Source organism: Phodopus roborovskii, unplaced genomic scaffold (assembly GCF_943737965.1).
Source record: "Phodopus roborovskii unplaced genomic scaffold, PHOROB, whole genome shotgun sequence".
NCBI lineage: Eukaryota > Metazoa > Chordata > Mammalia > Rodentia > Cricetidae > Phodopus > Phodopus roborovskii.
Window position 1 is genome coordinate 3,257,178 of NW_026125052.1, and position 22,324 is coordinate 3,279,501.

The following is a 22,324-nucleotide window of genomic DNA, read 5'->3' on the forward strand; positions in this document are numbered from 1 at the left end:
CTCGAAGTGCTAGAACTAAAGGTGTGCACCACCAACGCCAGGGAAAAGCACCTTCTTGACCATTGTGTCTCCCCTAGATGGAAATTATTATCTGTATAATGTGACAGCTCTTTCCACATTGATTTTAGAGTAATACTGTCCATATATTTTAACTTGCCTTTAAAACATCAAGGGAGTGAATTTTACTCTATGTATATTATTTGGCAATTATTTCACTGTAAAAACTCAGAAATGCCACCTAACATCACTAAAGAACTCCTCAGTTCCTAAAGCTTTAAAACAGTTCCTAAACATCTTCAACAAAAGCTGTTGTCTTTTACATCAAGTAGGATGAATAAGCCAATTAAAAATATGTACCAATAATATTTTTTAAAGGATTTATTTATTTATTTATTTATTTATTTATTTATTATACAGAGTTCTGCCTGTATGTATGAATTCAGGCCAGAAGAGAGCACCAGATCTCATTAAAGATGGTTGTGAGCCACCATGTGATTGCTGGGAATTGAACTCAGAACTTCTGGAAGAGCAGTTAGTGCTCTTAACCTCTGAGCCATCTCTCCAGCCCAATACCAATAATATTTTAAAAACAAAAACAGATGAAAATTATCAAAGAAACTTGCATATTAGGCATTCAATGTTCTAGTTAAATATAAAATGAAATTAATGTTGTTTTAATAATCTTGTAATATTTATGGGAACAATAAAGAGTCCAATTTGATTATTTCTTTAATTGTCATTTGCCATTTTATAAAAAAAAATATGTACAACAAAAACCAAATTCCTTTTTATAGTTTCATTTCTCTGTACTCAACATTTCACAACCTTTATCTATTACACAATTTAAGTGCCTGCATGAGAGGCATGGTCATTCTCTGGCTCTACTTAAATAAGTAACATACATTCACAATTAGTACTATGCACCATTTTCTGGTTTACTCAGTTATAAACCAAATATAAGGAAGGTTCTATTTCCCAGTCCCACACAGTGACAATGCACCTACCCAATTACACTTTTAAAACAGCTAAAGATGCGAGCCACAACTTCTCCAATGATGCAAGAAAACAAAGGAAAACAAAGACTCTACTTCTATCACCAGAGGCTGCAAGAGTAGAAAAAAGGATACAAAACTTAAAATTACAATGCCCCAGATCACTGCTGCTCTATGTGTCTTCTTTCTAAGAAAGGGATTTAGGACAATCAGAGAAGCGAAACTACAGGACTGATTATAACCAGCCTGTAAAATGCTAATCCTTGACTCTAATATTTTAAATAGAAATATACTCAATAATATTTATTTGCAAACAGTAATTCTTTATTACCACACAGAAAGAACACTTTATTTGTTTTAGTTTGTTTGGAACTTGCTCTGTAGACCAGACTGGCTTTGAATTCACAGAAATCTACCTGTCTCTGCCTCTGCTCTCCAGTATATTGATTAACAGTGTGTACCAGTATGCCCAGCTGGAAAAGACCTCTTCAAAAGCAGCATTTAAATGAATACGACAATCCTGGAGAAAAATACTGTATTGTCTTAGAATCTTATGGATGTTTGAGTAAACTGTCTTCTTTTAATTAAAAAAAAAATTAAAAATGTGTGTTCTGCTTGCATGCATGTCAATGCCTCACATGTGTTTCTGGTGCCCAGAGACTAGAAGGCAGCATTGGATCCCCTGGGACAGGGTGCAAGAACAGCAAATGCTCTTAACTACTGAGCCATCTCTACAGGCCCTACCTGCCTTCTTAACTATGTTAAGATTATATGCTAAAATGGTTATATGCTAAAGCTTACTCTGAACTAATAGAACTTCTTGGATTTCTTTTCTTTCTTTTTTAAATGTTTAAGAGTGCTCTATATGTATGTATACCTGCACACCAGAAGAGGGCATCAGATCTCACTATAGATGGTTGTGAGCCACCATGTGGTTGCTGGGAATTGAACTCAGGTCCTTTGGAAGAGCAACCTATGCTCTTAACCTCTGAGGCTACCCTGAGCTACACGAAACTGATCCAGTCTAAAAGAGAAACAGAGCTCACACAAAGAAGATCACAACACTTGAAGTAACACAGCTTTAATTCCAGCACGAAGGGTGGAGACAGGAAGGGATATAAGGCGGGAGGAGACAGGAGCTCAATGCAGTCTGAGAACAGAATGGCCCCTTCTGGTCTGAGCACTGTTAGAGGTGAGAACTCTAGTGGCTGGCCATTTGCTTCTCTGATCTCTCAGCTTTCAACCCCTAATATCTGACTCTGAGTTTTTATTAAGACGAACTAGAATTCGTGCCACAGATCCTTGTGTATATTCCTAAGTATATACATACAACCAGCTCTGTCCACAAAGCATTACTTGTATGTACACAATTGCAACTACATATGGGGCGTGTGAGATAACTCAGTGGATAACGATAATTGTGGCCAAGAGAAACCTACATTTGATTGAATTCCCAGAACCCAAATGGTGGAAGGAGAAAACCAACTCATGTAAGTTGTCCTCTGATTTCAACATACGAGTTGTAGCACATATGTACCCTCCTTGCCATTAATTAATGCATAAATGAATAAATAAATGTGAAAAACTACATGTGAAGGCAAATGTGGTACTTAGTGAGACCATGTTTCAAAACAAACAAACAAACAAACCCTGTGACCACATTTACTTTTGTGCAGGAGTAGATAGCTGAAATACTTTCCAAACTCAAGTCCAGGGGCTGGGGAGATGGCTTGGTGGATAAGAGTACTTGCTGAACAAACATAAAGACAAGAGTAAATCCCAGGCTGTAAAAAGCCAGGTGAGGCCACGCACATCGTTAACGCCTGCGCTGTGGGAGAAGGGGGAATCAGTGGGGCTCGCTGTTTACCAGTCTACCTGATGCCTTCCTCTAGCCCCAACACACACACAGGGGTATGTATATGCACCTGTCCACACACGTCTATACCACACACATACAAAACATTTTTTATGACAGGGTCTTTCTATGTAGCCTTGGCTGTCTTGAGTCTATGAAGTCCACGCTGACCTCAAAATCACAGAGATCTGCCTGCCTCTGCCTTCTGAGTGACAGGATTAAATGTGTGTGATTCCATGCCTGGCTCACACAAAATTTCTTTTTAAAACCGAGGTATAACATATATACAATACAAACTGAAAATATATATTTTGGTGGATTTCGTAAACACATCAATGTCAACTTCCACTGAGTGGGGACAGGACACTACTCCTAGAAGTCACTCCTTTCACCAGAATAATTACCCTCCTTGCCGCTTAGTGCTACAGACTTAGCTGTTCCTATTTTTGAGCTTTATATAAACAGGACTATTACAGCATGTCCTCTTGCAGGTCTGGTTTCTTTGGTTCAATATTACACCTATTTGTTTATTCCATGCTGTTTATGTGGATTAACCAATTTGTTAAAATTGATGTTATTCTATTGTATGTACATAGCACAATTTAGTCTACGTCTAGTGTAACACTTAGGTTATTGTCAGTTTGAGATAGTTATGAACAATACCCTTGTTAAACTTAATATTAGTCCACAGTACTATTGTTGTTATTTTAGACAGGTTTGTTTCGAACTCTTGGTCCTCGCGCATTACCTTCCTAAGTGATTGGATTACAGCATGTACTACCATGCCTGGCTTACTCTAACTTAATACTCATTTTGTTTGCTTTATTGTTTCTTTTTTTTCCCTTTCTTTTCTTTTCTTTTTTTGAGACAGGGTCTCACTATGTAATCCTGACTGTCCTACAACTCTCCATGCAATGTAGACCCAGGCTGGCTTCAAACTCACAGACATCTATTTGTCTCTGTCACGTGATTAAAGGTGTGCACCACTATGCCTGGCACAGGCTGAGGTTTCAGGGCTGGAGAGATGGCTCAGATGGCAGGAGAGTTTGTGCTTAGAGGGCCAGAGTTCAGTTCCCTGAACCCATGGTGAGTAACTCATGACGCCTCTAACTTCAGCTCCAGAGGCTCCAATCCCTCCTATTGACTTCCATCATACCCGCACACATGTGTGCATACACATACTCAAACATAAAGTAATAAAAATAGAATAAATGTTTAAAATAAGTGGGGCTGGGGAAGAGGGCTCAATTTGTAAAGCACTTGCTGCATTTCATTTTTTAAAAAAGATTTGTATTTAAGAATTTTATTTTGATTTGGAATGAGATTAGAATACTTATCTTTTTTTTTTTTTTTTTTTTTTTTTTTTTTAAGATAACCAGCTCACCAGCCCTAAAATAGTTCTGTTGTTGTTACATTTGTTATAAATAAGAATGGTATTAGTTCTCATATTCAAATTGTAATTAAAAAGAATACATGGCCAGGTGTGGTAGTGCACACCCTTAATCCTAGCACTCCTGAGGGCAGAGGCAGGCAGATCTCTGTGAGTTCAAGGCAAAGTGAATTTCAGGACAGCCAGGACTGTCACACAGAGAAACTGTCTCAAAACACCAAAACCAAAAAAAGAATCTACCCATACACAACGAAGTGGTTGGGTATGGTAGGATGTATAATTGTAATCTTGGTCTTCTATAGGATGAGTCAATAAGATTGCAAGTATAGGACCACACTGGACTACACAGAGAAACAGTGTTGTTTTAAAATCTTCTCTGTCAATAAATAAATAACAATAACAGCCAGTCAGTTGGGGAAAAGAAAGAGGTCACAACAGGTTCAGATGAGCCTGAATCAAACTCTTTCCAAAGCTATGAAAATTAAGTTACAAAACAGCCAGAGGCAGAAAATTTAGATTGATAAAGAGTAAAGCTATTGGTCCTAGCAGTACACACCTCTATTCTCAGCACACATGAAGCAGAAGCAGGTGGGTCTATGGAAAACTGGGGTAGAACTATTAAGTGAGGCTGACATAGGCCACATATTAAGTTTGAGCCTCTACAGCAAGACCTTGCTTCAAAAACAACAACAAAGAGCAAAGCAATGAAACCCATTATTCTACACAATTGATAATATGTTAACAAAAACACATACAAAAAAATACCAATACATGGGGATTTGACAAAGAAACTTGAATATAGTCATGCAGTCTGTAATGAAGAAATGCATAATTAGGCAATTCCATCATTATATATCATGAATACCACCAAGTAGGTTTATATGATATCACCAGGTGATATAATCATAAATTGTGGTATACATGGTCTGTCACAGATGGAAATGCCATTACATGGCACATGGCTGTACATACATTGCTGTGTGTGTGTGTGTGTGTGTGTGTGTGTGTGTGTGAGAGAGAGAGAGAGAGAGAGAGAGAGAGAGAGAGAGAGAGAGAGAGTTAGGGACATTTTGTCTGTAGTGCTGGAGAGTAAATGAAGGCCTGTACACAGTGTTTCAGTTTAAAATCAGAACAGTTGCACTTTTACATTCCAAAAGGCAAAATAGGAAAAATGGAAAGGAAACTAATAAAAAGAAATTCCTAACATGCCTAACAGGAAAAACTTCCAGATCTCTCATGACAAATCAAATACCCTGGCTAACTGAAAATCAACACAGCTTTGCCATCCTCCCACATAATTCTGATCTTGAGCCACAATTCCCTTGAGGGCTGAGCAGTTAAAGCACAGAGGGGGCTTGCATTTTTAGCAGCAATGGTATTGATATAAAAACCCTTCAGCAAAAATTAGAGCCATATACAGTCTTATAGGTCAAGTCTCAACAAAAGGGAACTTTCTAGAGGCATTTACAAAAGGTGTTTGAAATATAAAACCTGAAAAGAAACCATTTGTAAATTAGTTAACAAAGGTAATCTAATGCTTACCTATTACTTATTTTTTTCATATCCGTAAACAGGTGTGGATATGAAAAGAACAAAGCAAACACAAAACAAATCCATTCTACTCCAATTTCCAAAGCAAACTAAGAAGAAAACCTTAAATATTATTTACTTTGTTTTCTTACTGACTGGGTTGTAGTAACCTCTTATTTTTATTTGAAAATCAGATGGTTTCAATTAGAATTGTTTCACTAATAAAACAAGCAAAACTTTAAAAAATTTAACTTATCCTGAGAGTTAAGGATATGGCTAGAAATCAATTTTAAACATCCATTATTTTATTCTTTCTTGTCAGGAACAACTACTTCAGAATTTTCTAGAACATTTTCTTCTGTGTATATATTGTTGTAGAAGAGTAAGCAGAAAGAAATTATTAGGAGATTGGATTTAGATGTTTAGTTTTTATTCTATTTCTTAAATAAGGAAGTATGTGTGTATGTGTTGGGGGGGGTGTGGTTAGAGAGACGGCTTAGTGGTTAAGAGCACTTGCTGCTCTTCAGAGGACCTGAGTTCAGTTCCCAGAACCCATGTTGAGCATGAGATTCACAACTTCCTGGAACTCCAATTCCATAGAATCCAACACTCTTCTGGCCTTCTCTAACACCTGAACACATGTATGCACCCACACATGCATAAGTAAGTAATGCAATACATCTGATTGTGGATGACAAGATTAAACTCAGAAATGAACATGGAAGTCATGCATGGTGGTAAATGCCTGTAATCCTGGCTGTAAGTACCCAATAACCTGAATTCAATTCCAGAATCCCACTGCAGAAGGAGAGTTGAACTCTGACTGACACACACATGTTGTGACAAACATGTGTCCCAGCCCCCACGATAAACAAAACTAAACAAACAAAACACATACACATAAAAAAAAAAAAAAAAAAAAAAAAAAAAAAAAGCACCCACACCAAAACAAAACCCATAAAACTAGCACACGAAAAAGAAAGCGCCTCAGGAGCATACCAGGAGCAGACACCCTTCCCAGTGGCTGCTCATTCTGTAGCTTGCATCAAGTCACAGCTACCTTCCCTGTCAGAAAACCAAGAAAGAGTCCAATCTGGGAATGCGAATGACTAAAGAACAATTTAGCATTAAGCAAAAGTTTCTTGAGACAGCTAATAAAAGAAGCCATGAAATATTCTAATAAATCATGCTGTGTGCTCAAATGACAACAACTGAAGATTAATTTTTAAAATTTTATTTTCTGTGTTTTGCCTGCATGTTGTGCCAGGTGTCTCTGTTGGAAATTGAAGCCAGATCCCTCTGGGAAGAGCAGCAAGTGCTCTTAATCACTGAGTCATCTCCCTAGGCCCCCACTAGACATTTTAAGTGTTAGCTTTTTTTACTGAATAAAATACAATAACTTTTGGTCTCAAACTCGACAGCACCAATAGTTGAGATATTCTATAAAAGAACCTCAGTAAGAGACCACTTAAGGGAGCGATAGATCAGCAGTTAAGCATACTGACTGTCCTTTCCCCTGGCAGAAGATTAACCCTGACCAGATTCAGGGATCCAACACCTTACTGGGATCCTTACTGGAATGAAGTGTGCACACACAGGCATACAGGCAAACACTCATACATTTAAAATAAAAATAAATCTTAAACAACAACAAATCCCTAGATGCTTCTGGGTGTGTTTGGCAGATCCCGAAAGGAGAAACTACAGAAGGCTGGGTAGCTTTGATAAGTCTCTAATGACAATGAGTCTCAAATGAGCATTTCTAGAATACTTCATCAGTTTAACTCAATGCAAATAAGCAGGAGATCCTGAGAGGACCAAGCTTTTCCTAGGACCTCCTAACACAACACAAACTGTAGGAGTTGCTGCTAAGCTTAATGCAAACCCTCTAGAGTCCCACGTTGACAAATTCTTTAACAAGCCCTGTGGTTACAGGGAAGCTGGTTTCACTCTGACTCACGCCTGCTCAAACAGTTTACTGGAAATGAAGGGGAGGGGGAATTTTCAGAGAAGTCATGTGATGGCCAGACAAACCACAACCAGCAAAAGGGTTCAACAGAGTCAAAAACAGGTCCCAGCAACAAATGGCACTCAGTGTTCAAATGACATTAAAAGCATATGAAAATGACCCTTGTTTAGTTTCAGATCTTCTATACCATGAGCTCTGTCATAAATCTTTGTACGAAAAGAAACAGATACTTCACAGGGGGAAAAACCAGCAGGCACTGACATGGTGTACACAAATGCAAACACTTCACAGGAAAATGTGCTCAACAGAACAGAACATAAATGGAATGCTAAAGCACTGGTCTAAGTGTTTAAGTAACCATTATCAAATGTTTTCCCACAATCTCCAAACTCAAACAACGAAACAAACATTCTATCATTACAAACAAAAAGTACAAAGAACCTTTCATTTACACCTTGCTCTTTGAAAGGGAAAATGTCTTTCCCTGTCTAAGAAGAAAAGACACTAGTGTTTGTCAAGACAGTGACAACTTCAGTTTTAAGGTTGCTACCCCCCATTAATAAATTAATGCAAGAAACCTGAAATTCTTAACAGAATAATAACCTTCTTAGGTAAAAAATTCTTTTAGTCTTAAATTTAATAAAAACTAGTGAGGAGAAAAATACAATTTATACTCAATGTGGGCATGTGTTTTTTTAAGTTTATTTTTACTTGTTATTGTTTTTTCAAGACAGAGTTTCTCTGTATTGCTTCTGAGCCTGTCCTAGAACTAGCTCTTGTAGACCAGGCTGGTCTCAAACTCACAGAGATCTGCCTGCCTCTGCCTCCCAAGTGCTGGGATTAAAGGTGACATTTAGTTTTAATACACAGGTTAAGTGCAAATATTAGTCAAACATTGCCAGCTTAAAGAGAACATTCTCTTGAAATAAGACAAATCTAGAAATTATAAATTAGTCTTTAAAGAGATGCACTATATAAGCAGTTACTAGACAGCCTAAGATAGGAAGAGTGACAGCCCGGTCAACTGAGCTGAGACACTGCCTCAGAATCAAACCAAACCCAAATGAAACAAGAGGACTGGAAATGTAGTTTAGTGGTACAACATGTGCCTAGCCTCAGGCTGACTCTCCAGGGCAGGGAGAGGTGGACGAACACTCCTCCTGCATGATACATGATAGAAAGACAAGCTAACTAGAATGCATACAGAGAAAAAATAGCATTCTACTAAAAGGTAAAGCCAGATTTAAAAAATTTTCTGATAGTAAGAATATAAAACAGCACAGCAAAATACTAAAACAAATACATAAAGCAGCAAATTTTACAAAGTCAGCAATTCAGCACTAACCCTCCCCCACCCCATGGGGGGGAGGGAGGACCAAAAAACAAAAAACCCACAAATGGCAGGTCATTTGGACAGCTGGTATTAGGCAATCTGATAGATAGCAATCTTATCCAAAACGTATTCTTCCAAGTAAATATGTACAACATTCCTATCCAATTGTGTCAGTTATACACACAAGAATAACACAGCCAGACTAGACTTCCTTCTTTCTTCTGCCTCTGTAGTATCCAACAAGATAATCTTTTAACACACCAAGAAAACGAGTTACCTCTGTTTCGAACTCAGCTTGCTTAGGCTAGGCAGCTGCTCTCCCACTGAGCTACAGCCTTTATCCTCTGATATGTCATCAGTCTCCTTGTCTATGGTTATGGAGCTTACAGAACCAACAATTTCTGTATGAACTTTCATGTTTCTTCAATTTTAGGGATGGGGTGGGAGATGGTGATCGTAACTAGGGACTGGAGCATGCTTAAGCACACAATCATTAAGGTGCAAAAAGTTGCTTTATTCAATAGAAGTAAAACTTCCAGGAGCTGGAGTGATGGGTGGCTCTGTGGTAAAGAGCACTTGCTTCTCTTCCAGACGACCCAAGTTTGGTTCTCAGCATCTTATGTCAGGTGGTTCACAACCACCTGTAATTCTCCAGCTTCAAGGGATTAGGTGTCCTCTTCTGGCCTCTAGTGGTACCCAACACACATATGTACAATACTCTGCCATATATGTATGTATAACTTATTCATTCCCATCTCCCATAGATATACAATAAAAAAAGGATAGAAATCCAAGAGCAAAAGGAAGTCAGTTTAGTGGAAAAATAGTCTAATCTCAATACAGCACTCTCAAAAGAAATAAGATAATTATAAGGAATTGAAATATAAATCAATATATTATTGTTCTTTCTCCTAAAACAGCTATTGCATGAATCAAAACATTAATCAGAAGTAGAATTTAAGTAAATATGTAGCTTGAACACTGTTAGTTACTAAGCAACAATTTCGTAAAATCTATATGTTCCCTTTGACCCACTTGGAGAGCACATGGCAAAGCAACCAGAGACAAGGTTATGGTGTGTGTGTGTGTTTGATTTATTTAGACTTCCTGCTAATAAATTTATGCTATTAAAGTACTTTCCCTTCAAGAATTAAAATAAAAACTACTTCAAACAATCTTTAAGTAATGTTTTACAGTTATTCATTTTACTTATTTTAATTATAGTTGATCCACATTCCCCTGTTTCCTGCTCTTACCAATCTAGAGGTTTTACATCTGTCTATGAGCAAATTCCAGTCAGAGAGGTTGTGTAATTATTCTGGTGCTATTGCTGAAGAACTTTTAAATTACTAATAAGAAGGCACTATAAAAGATATACCAGGCTAGCAAGTCTTGAATATGCCATTAACAGCTACTTAGCCAAAATGTGAGACAAAATTAAATCAACTGAAGCCAGACTGGTGGTACAGGATTGTAACCCTAGCTACTCAATAGTATGAGGCAGGAAGACAGCAAGTGCAAGGATTGCCAGGGCTACCTAGAAAGTTGAAGGCCAGTGTGGGCAACTTAGTTGCTCAGTGATGGACTACTCACCTGGCATGTATAAGACCCTAGGATTGATTGTACCACAGAAAAGTAAGATAAAAATAACAAATTCATTTGGAAGAAGTGTCAGAAAGTAACTAGTTATGAAGAAAAATCAGGTCTCTACATCTTACTATGTGTAGAATTATTTTAATGATTTAAGCTTTCATTTCACATTGTGTTTTCTGAGATAGGGTCTTAGTATTTATTTAGCTCAGGTTGGTCTTGATTGGCTTCCCTGGAGCTGGAGTTACAGGTAGCTGTGAAATGATCAGTGTAGGTGTTGGGAACTGATCTAGGTCCTCTGAAGGAACAGGAAGTGCCATTAACTCCTGAGCTGCCTCTCTAGCCCCTATCTCTTCATTTTTTATAGCATTAAACCTAGTGAAACTATTGCTAAATTGTGGTATGGTAAGCACAATGCTAGTCCCTAGGGCAGAAAATGGGCTTGGACTTTGGCTAGGTGATCCACTGGCCCTTTGATCTTGAGGATCTTGTGTTTCTTTACTCAAATTAGTTAAATAATCCCAGCTCCTAGAAAGAGAACGTCATGAGGCTCACTGAAGCCCAGAATTTGGGTTCAAGCTGGGCAATACAGTCAGATTTTTGCATCTACTGAAAAAGGAAAACTAAACTCTTGTGCCTATCCTTTCCAACTTGGACCCAGCAGAATAGCCCCACAAAAGAAGGGTGGCAAGATGAAGGGACATTTTGCCGTCAATGAGGTGGTAACCCAAGAACATACAATCAACATTCAGAAGACATGGAGTGGGCTTCATAAAGCATGCCCCTGTACACTCAAAGTAATATGGAAATCTGCCATGGAGATGGGAACTTCAGATGTGCACACTGATACCAGGCTTACTAAAGCCATCTGGTCCAAAGGAGTAAGGGATGCTCCATACTGTATCCATGTTATGTTTGTCCAGAAAACATAATGAGGGTGAGAACTCACCAAACAAGCTCTACACATCAGTAACTTACATGCCTGTTACCATGTTCAAAAATCTACAGTCAATGTGGATAAGGACTAACCTGCTGAATCTCAAATAAAGCTGCAGAACTGCCAACAACAGCAGCAGCAACAAACCAAGTCAGAAAGAGGGATGATGCCCTTTATCTCACTGTATGGCAAGGTAATTTATTCAACTGTTCAATACATAGGTTTTTATTGATCTTAGAAAATTAGTAAAATCACAGTTATCATGTGTGAGTTAATATTTCTTATCATTTTACCAAATCATTTTCTAGTTTGTACAGCAATTGATGTTAGCTATAACTGAGATTCTGAGTAAACATTTCAAATAGAATGTTCTTAAAGAGCACAAGGCTGACTGGGCAGTGCGCACGCCTTTAACCCCAGCACTTGGGAGGTAGAAGCAGTGGAATCTCAGTGAGTTCAAGACCAGCCTGGTCTACAAAGTGAGTTCCAGGAAAGCCAGTACTGTTACACAGAGAAACCCTGTCTTGATAAAAATAGAAAACAAACAAACAAAAAGATCTCAAGATGGGATGTAGCTCAGTGACATAGTGTGTCCAGCAGTGAGCAAGGCTCAGCTTCAATCTTCAGCACAACAAGGGAAAACAAAAGCTATAGGTGTGCAACTTCTGATTTAAAGGACATGAAATACATATAGTTTGCTTTCTTCACTTTCAAGATAAGCAAACAGGAATACAGGGAGTAAGAAATGCATAGTTTGTCCTGAAAATCATTTCTGCAATTACTGGCATAAAGCCAAAAAAAAAAAAAAAAAAAAAAAAAAAAAAAAGAAAAAAGATACAAACAGCCCAACTCTCATAATCATCAGAAGTATTGTGTGCCATCTCATCTACTTTTCAAGGCTCAAAAGACATGAAGTTCATTTACAAAAGCTCCAACTAAAAATAACAAAAATAATCAGGGCCATAGGAGAAGCAGGAAAAGATCAGCATTCACAGTGAGTAGATAAAGACTAACTGGCCAGAGTCTTCAAGAACTCCAATTATAGATATAAGATAAAGCATGACTGCTGTCTTTCTTCATCACATTCCAGGTTTGAGGTTTTGAAACTGAGCTTTTCAATGGCAATGAGCTTATGGAATGCATTATCTCCAAATAAAAAGTGTCAAGAATGAAATGAGTCATAAAGTCTGCTGTTCTGGTCAATGTAAGGAGTGGGTGTGGACAAGATCTTTGAAAGGTTTCTACAGAGACAAGGCATTCATTACGCATCTGTGAACAGGATGGACAGGTATTCTTCTTTGGAACCATCAACTATTAATAGGGTGACTATGTTATTCAGCAAATCAGATAACTGACAATAAAACAATTCCTACTTAAAAAATAACTCAGAGTTGGGGAGATAGCGCAACTGTTGAGGCTGGCAAAGCACTTGCTACAATCATGGGGATTCCCAGCACTCAAGTGAGAGCTCAGTGTGCTGGGGAATAGGTGGATCCGGGGGCTCATTGGCCAGATAATCCAGTCTACCAGGTGAGCTCCAGGACAAGTAAGAGATCCTCTCTTGGGACAGTGAGATGGCTCAGCAGGTAAAGGTGCTTGCTACCAAGCCTGACAATCAAGCTTGGACCCACATAGTGGAAGGTAATTAAGCTGTTCTTTGATCTCCACATAGCACAATAAAACATGCATTATCCTCATCCCTGAATTAAGTAAATAAACATAAAAAACTAAAGACTTAGAACTATATTTCCCCTCTCAATACCAACACCAGAGTCAGAAAATGCCTTCCACAATCAAGTACAGGAAGTGATTTTTTTCTTCCATGTTCCTCCTGTTTGATGTTTTCTTTTGGGGACAAGGTTATTTTCTTAAGTTTGTTTCCTTTAAATTAGCGAAGTTCTCAATTTCAATCATACAAGGTTTGTCAGATCTTATAGAGAGAGGGAGTAAAAATAAGTTCACTTTGCTCAATGGTCACTACCTAAATTTCATTTTTATCTGTGTCTGGCCAGCCGGCCTGCCTCCTTCCTTCCTTTGTTCCTTCCTTCTTGGTTTTTTGAGATAGGGTTTCTCTAACTATCCAGGAACTTGCTCTGTAGACCAGGGTGGCCTGGAACTCCCAGAGATCTGCCTGCCTCTGTCTCCCAAGTCTGGGATAAAAGGTGTACACTACCACCACTCAGCAATCTGTGGTGGTGTTTTCTAAGGCCATCCTTAAACACTCAACATTCACCAACATTCTGAGGTATTTTCTTATGACTAAAAGCACCACAAGTTGTACCAGGCAAAACAAACAAGCAAACAAACAAAAACCCCAAAACAAACAACAACAAAAACTATCCCACCTCCCCCGAACCCTTAGTCAATTACCAGGCTTGCTTAAACCTGGTATCTAGGTTTTTATTGACCTGGCTTACCCTGCCCACTTTGAGGATACTCTCTAAAACATTCAAAGGTGAAGAAGGATTAATTTGACTTCTTAAAGTATAATGGCCAAGCTGCTTCCTTATTTGATGCTTTTGTAACTGTTTAAGAACATTACATGTTTACATTCTCTCAGCAAAATCTTAGTGGCTTTAGGTATTTTGTGTTTTCAGGATGAAGTCCCAAGGCTGTTTTCAAGGAGGAAATGACCACCACAGAGTTAGCCAGAGTTGGTTGTAGTATTTACTGAATACCTATGATCCTTATGAGTTCACGGTCATCTTGGGCTACAAAACCATACTTTACCTCAAGAAATAAACAAGACCCAATAGTAACTACAAAAAGAACTTAGGTGTGGCAGGTGTACATACATACATACATACATACATACATACATATATATATATATATATATATATACACACACACACAGACATACAAACTTTTTGAAGCAGATAGGTGACACTTATCTGTTCCCAGGGGGAGAAAAGTAGCTTTTTATCTCCGTAGTACTAATATGTTAGGAAAAAACCCACTGACAAAGTACCTTCCAAGTACTAGGGACAGACTCAGGGTCCCATGCATGCTTTGTAAATATTGTATCAGAAATGTATATTCCCAGTCCCTAATCATTACTTTTACTTTTATTAATACTGGATACTCTGTCATATTTCGCTTTGTTTTCCCTTAGGCAGTTTTCTATCTTAAAGCAACATCTAACCATTCTACCTTAGCAACCTTGAGTCAGGGGCTCGAGTTCCCTTTTCCCCTATTGTTCTTACTTGTGCACCCTCTGCATGTTCCAGCATTTCTTCAAATTCCTGGTACTCTTCATCATCTGGTTCAGTACCTGAGAGGCGAGCTGCCCTGGCCATGAAATATGGAGGCAGCTCTCCAATGGCTGTACCAATGCCCTGTGTGGAAAAAAACTCACTGTAAGGTTTGGTTTTCAGTATAGTGACACAATAAATCAAATTATATTTTTTTGTATTTCCAAAAGCATTGAGATATAATGTATATGCTGCTACACAATTCAAAGTTTGAGAGTCTGAATCCTAGCCTTAATTCTGACTTGCAAGCAAGGTAATAAATAAATAAATAAATAAATTCTGAGACACTTCTGGGTACATGACAGACTCAATATAGCATTTCTCCTCAGGTTCTGGTGTTTTTCTTAGTACTTCCTTCATTTTTTTTAACCCAAAAGAAAGTTACCATCACTTGGAAGGTGCAAGCAGGACAATTAGAAGTTTGAAGCTATCTTAAAAACAAAACAAAACAAAACAAAACAAAACCCTTCAAACATGAAACAAAAAGCACCAATACAGTGTTAGATTAAAATTCTCCAGGACATTTCAGATAATCTCAATATAGCCTTCTTTGCTTTCTCTTCCTCTTTAAACAAACAAGCAGGCAAGCAAACAAAAAACCCTTGAAACAAACTGCAGCCAAGAAACCCCTGAAAATTTAGTATCAAGATGGGTAATTGTTCTTACAGGATTTAAAAATGTTTAATTTCCTCAGAATGATTCACATCTCAGTCACTTTGTACATTTATGTTTTTGAAGAGAAGGTTTTCATTGTTGTTGTTTTGCCTTAATCGGTTCAGGTCATAAAGATGAAAACAAAGTTTAGACTTAAGTGGCTTAAATACCAGACAGGCCATAATATGATAGAGACAGTCTCTGGAGAAGCCTTCACCCTGAGCCAGACAGACCTGGTCATCTGCTCTGAGTCACAGGAATAAAAGGGCTTGCTAGTTCACAAAACAAACTTAACTCTTGCAGCTTGCTCTGCTCTAAATGCATTGAAAGAACCCTTGAAGGGACTGGAGAGATGGTTCAGTGGTTCAAAGGACAAACAGCTCTTGTAGAGCCCCCAAGTTTGCTTCCCAGCATCCACATCAGGCAGTCATGAACTGCCTGGTTCCAGGAGATCTGACACCTTCTTTTGGCCTCTTCAGGCAACTACACTCACGTGTGCACATATCCACATATATACACATATGGTTAAATTATGATTAAAAAAACTAGCCAGGTGTGGTGATGTACCCCTTTAATCCCAGTATTCATCAGGCAGAGGCAAGCAGATGTCTCTGAGTTCGAAGCCTTGTCTAAAAAGAATCCTTGAAAGAAATTACCAAATTTCAACATTTTGTGTCTTTAGTGTGTAAAGCCAACAGTCTCCAAGTATAAATCCAAAGTGCCCCAAAATAAATCTGTGTTGAAGAAGAGAGGGAGAGGAAGGAGAAGGGTCAGGAGTATGGAGGGGAGAAAAACAAGAGAAATTAATGTTGACCAACTATGGAGGACACCAGAGAAAGAAGCCATTGATTTTTAAAGTGCAAAGGATTAAAAATTTATCCTTATTTTCATATATGAACTTAATCTTGGGGTAAACTAATTAGTGATGAGGAAGTCTTTTATATGAAAGTCCTCCAAGCTGTGTGTGGGAGGAGCAAAGGCGGGCATCATCACTGCCTTGTAAAACTATTTCTATTAAAAATATAAACTATATCCCGTCTCAATGAAAACAAACAAACAAAACCCTAAAACTAAAACCAAAAAACTCAGCTGGGCTGTGGTGGCACATGCCTTTAATGCCATCACTCAGGAGGCTGAGGCAGGTGGATCCTTGTAAATTCTAGGACAGCAAGGATTGTTACACTGAGAAACCCTATCTCAAAACACTCCCCCACCCTCACCCCCCAAAAAGAAAATTTAATAAACCAGGCACAGTGGCACATGCCTTAATCCCAGTACTTGGGAGGCAGAGGCAAGTAGATCTTTGTGAGTTCAAGGCCAGCATGGTCTTGAGCATGTTCCAGGATAGACAGTCTATGTCTCGATAAACCAAACCAAACCAACCAACCAAACAAATAAACAAAACCCAAAAAAAGAAAGAAGGAAATTTAACTATTAAGTAGACAATGACTTTAAAAGCTTACTAATCCCTTTTAATTATGTGTATTAAATTCTTGCGGATCTATTCATTTAAGCTCTAAGATTAATATATTCACAGATATAATGTGTGAGATTAACTCTAAGATAATAGTCGGCCAAGACAGGTGAGCATAAAACAGTTTGGTAAAAGTACATTAAGTTCATTTTATTACTTTCTGCACTTTTAGGAAACTCAAATTAGCAACAGTGATACCTCATTGGCTACAAAACAGCTAATGTGCAAAGTTGAACTTTTCTACAATAGAAAGTAGAAGGCAAGTTTGCTACAACATTTTAGCTCAAATGTGAACTTCTCTAAGTCCTCGGGTGAAGTCAAATGTCAACCATTCTGAAGCAATCATCTGATTCAAACTTGTGACCAATTTCCTTAAACCTAGTGAGGAAGTAGCATAATGCAGTGAAAAGAAATCAAGAGCTGTTTCTGCTCTTAGTTTATCACATCAATTTCCACATCTTAATAGAATCTTTGTATTTTTCACAATAGAAAAAGAATGGTATCATGTCAGTAGTCATCTACTGTACAAATAAATAAAAGGAATATACTGATCGAGCAGGTTGTCAAAACTCATTACATTAGACACAAAGTTAGTTACCTCAAATTAGGCACTGAGGACAGAGGCTTCCACAATTCTTTTTTTTTGAGACAGGGTTTCTCTGTAGCTTTGGAGGCTGTCCTAGAACTCACTCAGTAGACCAGGCTGGCCTTGCACTCACAGAGATCCACCTGCCTCTGCCTCCTGAGTGCTGGGACTGAAGGCATGCACCACCACAGCCCAGCTGCTTCTTAAAAGTAATTTTATAAGGCTGAGGCTGTAACTTATTTGGTGAAGTGCTGCCTAGCAGACATGAAGCCCTGGGTTTAACACCAGCACAGCACAAACTGGTAAATGCCTATAATCTCACACAAGTGGATCAGACATCAAAGTCATCCTTGGCTATATTGTGGGTTCAAAGCCAGTGTGGGACACAGGAGACCCTTTCTCAATAGTAACAATAATGATGGTGATGATAATTTTCTAATTCCTTTTTGAAAGATTTATATACTTTTAATTTATGTAGGATGTGGGTTCTGGTGATCAAATTTGGGCCTCTAAGATTGATGGCACATGAGCCCTAAAACCCTTTGTAATTGTTTATTTATAAATAAAAACATAGTGGTCCAGACTTAATTAAAAGAGAAGGAAGCTTTCTTGTGTCCTAAAAGAAAAATGTTCACCTAGTACTTAAAGTAACAAATCAAAAAAGAAAGGTAAGCAATCCTTGTAATCATTACCTTGAAGTTCTTGCCCCTGATACAGGTCTAATATACACAAAATATGAGAACAAAGTGATAAGCACAGTATTTCTTTGGTGTGTTAATATTAATCTTTAAACTACTGTTTCATGTACTGAAAAAATTCTGTCAAGTAGATCCATAAGCAGCATTTTTGTTTTTTTCAAGACAGGGTTTCCCTGTGTAGCTCTGTAGGCCAGTCTGATCTCAAACTCACAAAGAGCGACCTACCTGTCTCTGCCTCCCAAGCGCAGGGATTAAAGGTGTGTGCCACCACTGGCCAGCCTCATTGTGGTCTTATAATCAAGGAATGTTACGTTTAATGGTGAAAGTCTGGGCAGCAGACCTTCTGGAAGCTACAGTTTTATATTATCAGAATGCTAACATCCTTTAATCACAAAGCCATTTTCAGTAACTACTCCAACTAAAATATGAGAGATTAAATAAGCAAAGGTTTAGAAAGTTACCTTGATATCACCAAGGAAGTCAAAGATCTTAGAGCAATGATTAGAAAACAGCTACACCATCCTAATGACATCACCACTGTTCTGCAAATAAAATTTGCTTGCAGCTTCCATGAAGTATTTTTTAAAATTTTATTTATTTCTATTTTATGCACATTGGTGTTTTGCCATGGGCGTTGGGTCCCCTGAAACTGGAGTTACAGACAGTAGTGAGATGTCACGTGGGTGTTAGGAATTGAACCCAGGTCCTTTGGAAAAGCAATCAGTGCTCTTAACTTCTGAGCCATCTCTCCAGCCCCATGAGATTATTTTTTAACTATTTTTTTCCTTTTTTTTCTTTTTGAGGGTCTCACTGAGTCACTGTGGCTGACCTAGAACTCAGAGATTCCCTGGCTTCTGCATCTCCAGTGCTAGGCTTTAAGACACACACCACCATGCTCAAGTTTTTTTCTTAAACTAATTTTTAAAAGTTATATATACAAAGATGGATGTTAGTTTTAAACAGCCTGAGGAATGAAATTCTGAGAATGGTATATAATGGCTTAAACTTGAAAACATTACAAACTAAGAACAAAGGAGGTAAGAACCTATGATTCCCTATTTAAGATATACACAGCAGACAAATCCACAGAAATACAAAGTAGAGCAAAAACAAAACCCCTCCCCAAAACTCGATGATGCCAGCTGGGCATTGTGGCACATGCCTTTAAACCAGTCAAGGGCTACATAGTGAGACCTTGTGTCAAAACAAAGACAATAACAACATACAAAACCCACCAAAACGAAAAACAAAGCCACATCTTTATAAGACAAAAGACAGTTCTAATGAGGGAATGAAGAAAATACACAGTAGACAAAATCCTGTACTGTGAGAAGTGTGAGAAGACACATTCAAGGTAAAGTCTGTATTTTTCAGGAGCCAATTAGTATTTAGGGAAGAAAGCCACCACACTAGGCTATTTTAGAGCATGAAACCTGGCTGAAGAAGCACTTCAGACAACATCCACTAGAAGTAGAAGGCCAGTATCGACACCAGTCTCGACAGGAGCTTTCTTTTTGTCATTAGTATTAATCTAGCCACATAAATAACTTTTAAAGAACAAAATCAAATAAGAGCTAGGCAGTGGTAGCGCCTTTAATCCTAGCACTTGGGAGGAAGAGGCAGGCGGATCTCTGTGAGTTCAGGGCCAGCCTGGTCTACAAAAGTGAGTTACAGGAAAGCAAGGTGTGATACACAGAGTAACTCTGTCTTGGAAAAAACAAAACAAAACAAAAAACACACCATGAAACAAAAACAAACACCCCAAAAACAAAAATAACCCAACTGTATAGGTAACCTCTTTTCTAAAATGACTTCTGTTATCCTAATAATTTTTCATAATAATCTCCTCAATCCATAAAACATACAACTAGCATAATGAATCTGTTTCCAGTATTTATAAAAGAGCAACAGGAAACATGACAACTCTTCCTGCCTTTCATAATCAACAAACAACATATGGCATTTCCTTTAGAATTCCTTCAAAGCAAAACATAATTGCTGGGCTAAGGATGTAGTTCAATGGAAGAGTACTTGCTTTTAGCAAGTGCCAGGCTCAGTGTTTGATCTGCAGAACTACCAGGGGAAAAGGCACTAATACATAACTTTTTTTTCCCCTTTGAGACAGGGTTTTTCTGTGTAGCTTTGGAGCCTGTCCTAGAATTCATTCTGTAGACCAGGCTGGCCTCAAACTCACAGAGATCTGCCTGTCTCTGCCTTCGAGTGCTGGGATTAAAGGTGTACGTCACCACCACCCAGCAACATGTAACTTTTAAAACTGTCTCTTCTACACCTGGACAGAAGGCTTAGTGGTCAAGAGCGTGTACTTCTCTCCCAGAGGAGCTGGGTTCAATTCCCAGAACCTACACAGTGGCTTACAACTCCAGTTCTGGGGCTCTGATGCTCTCTTTTAAACTTTACAGATGGCATACATCATCCATGCAGGAGAAATACTCAAACACATATACCCCAGAACCAAAACCCTTGCTTCTTCTAAGTTATGGCACCAAATACTGCTTTAATAAATTAGAATTTTAATTTAATTTGTTTTGTTTGTTTTTCAAGATAGGGTTTCTCTGTATAGCCCTGGCTGACCTACAACTCACTCTAATATAGACCAGGCTGGTCTTGAACTAGGAGATCTACCTGCCTCTGCCTCCTGAGTACTGGGATTAAAAGAATAATTAATAATTTTTTAAAAAACTTTGCTTATTTGTATGTGTGTGCTCATGTATGCATGCCCATGTGTACGTGCTTGTGTATCTGTGTATATGGATGCCATGGTACAGGTATGGAAGTCAGAGGGCAACATATGGGAAATGGCTCTCTCATTCTACCATACAGGTTCCAGGGACTAAACTCAAGATGTTAGGTTGGGTTGCAGACACCTTTACCCAGTGACTCATCTCATTGGTTCATGAGGTAAGATCTGTATATGATCTTTTCTGCCTGCTTTTATTTCCTAGGAAACTTTGAGGAAAAGAAAACGTAAGGGGAATATAAACTTAACTAGAAAGTATATGCCTTAAAAGGAAATTTAAGTAAACCACCAAGAGAATGATTAGGACAACTGAAAATAGGATCACTACACAATTATGTAGTCCGAAATCAACACTGCAAGGAACCTTAGTTTATACAGAGAAATGGTGGAGCCTTTTACTAACAGTACTAAAAATGAAATAAATTCTCTACAAACAAACACTGTGTTTATTTACTCTCTTAGTGAAATACATGACTACTTCACTTTTTTACTTATTTTTTGTTTCTGCAGTCTAGTCTGACTGGGAACTTGCAATCCTTCTGCCTAAGCTTCCAGATACCAAGATTACAGGCATGTATGAAGTATGCGGCAAGGAGCTTCACAAATTCTTTACTAGCTAGGTACGTGTGGGTGTTATTCTAACAGCAATGACACAGCGCTAAGATGGCAAGGTTGGTTTTAGACAAGTATGAAATTGCAGATCTTACCCACATGCAGGCTTCAATTCTAACTTTAGAGATGATGCTCCACAAACTCACTGTCCCTTCAGTGCTGTCTCCATCTGGGCAGATAATTTGGTCAGGATACGGTGGCTCAGGGAAATTAACTGAGTTGCATTCATAAGCAGCTAATGTAACTGAAGCTATATGTGGGCCCTAGAAAACAAATGTAAGAAACCCCTGATGAGAAATCCTAATGAAAAAGGAATTTTTATGCATGTTATTTCAACATCACATTAATCACTATGTAATACAAGGAAAACACTGTTTTCAGAGAACAAGATTCTGCATAAATACACATTCTAAGATGCAGTTAACAAATGGATAAAACAGTATCTCCCAAACCAGCTCTAGGCAGCCTATCTAATTCTTGCTTGGTTTATATATTATTTAAACAGAATTCCAGAATTACTTGTCAGAATGTTATCCCTGTAATAAAACTTTTCTTTTAGGTCCAAGTTGAGATTATCCACACTTTCTAGTGAGTTCCAAAAAACTGTGTAACCACTTATCATATGCAATAAAGTCTTAAATACGATGATTCCTAATTGCACATGCTGAGTCAAATCATCTGCATGAAAATCA

At 38.1% G+C, this 22,324-nt stretch overlaps 1 protein-coding gene across 1 annotated transcript in view; it reads right to left on the bottom strand.

The window, feature by feature from the left end:
* Vmp1 (vacuole membrane protein 1) overlaps window positions 1-22,324 on the bottom strand; it is an 88,629-nt gene that overhangs the window by 31,769 nt on the left and 34,536 nt on the right. The window contains exons 6-7 of the mRNA XM_051187289.1: window positions 21,728-21,895; window positions 14,803-14,934 (exon numbers count right to left, since the gene is read on the bottom strand). Coding sequence (XP_051043246.1) covers window positions 14,803-14,934; window positions 21,728-21,895 — 300 coding nt within the window. The remainder of the gene's footprint in view (window positions 1-14,802; window positions 14,935-21,727; window positions 21,896-22,324) is intronic.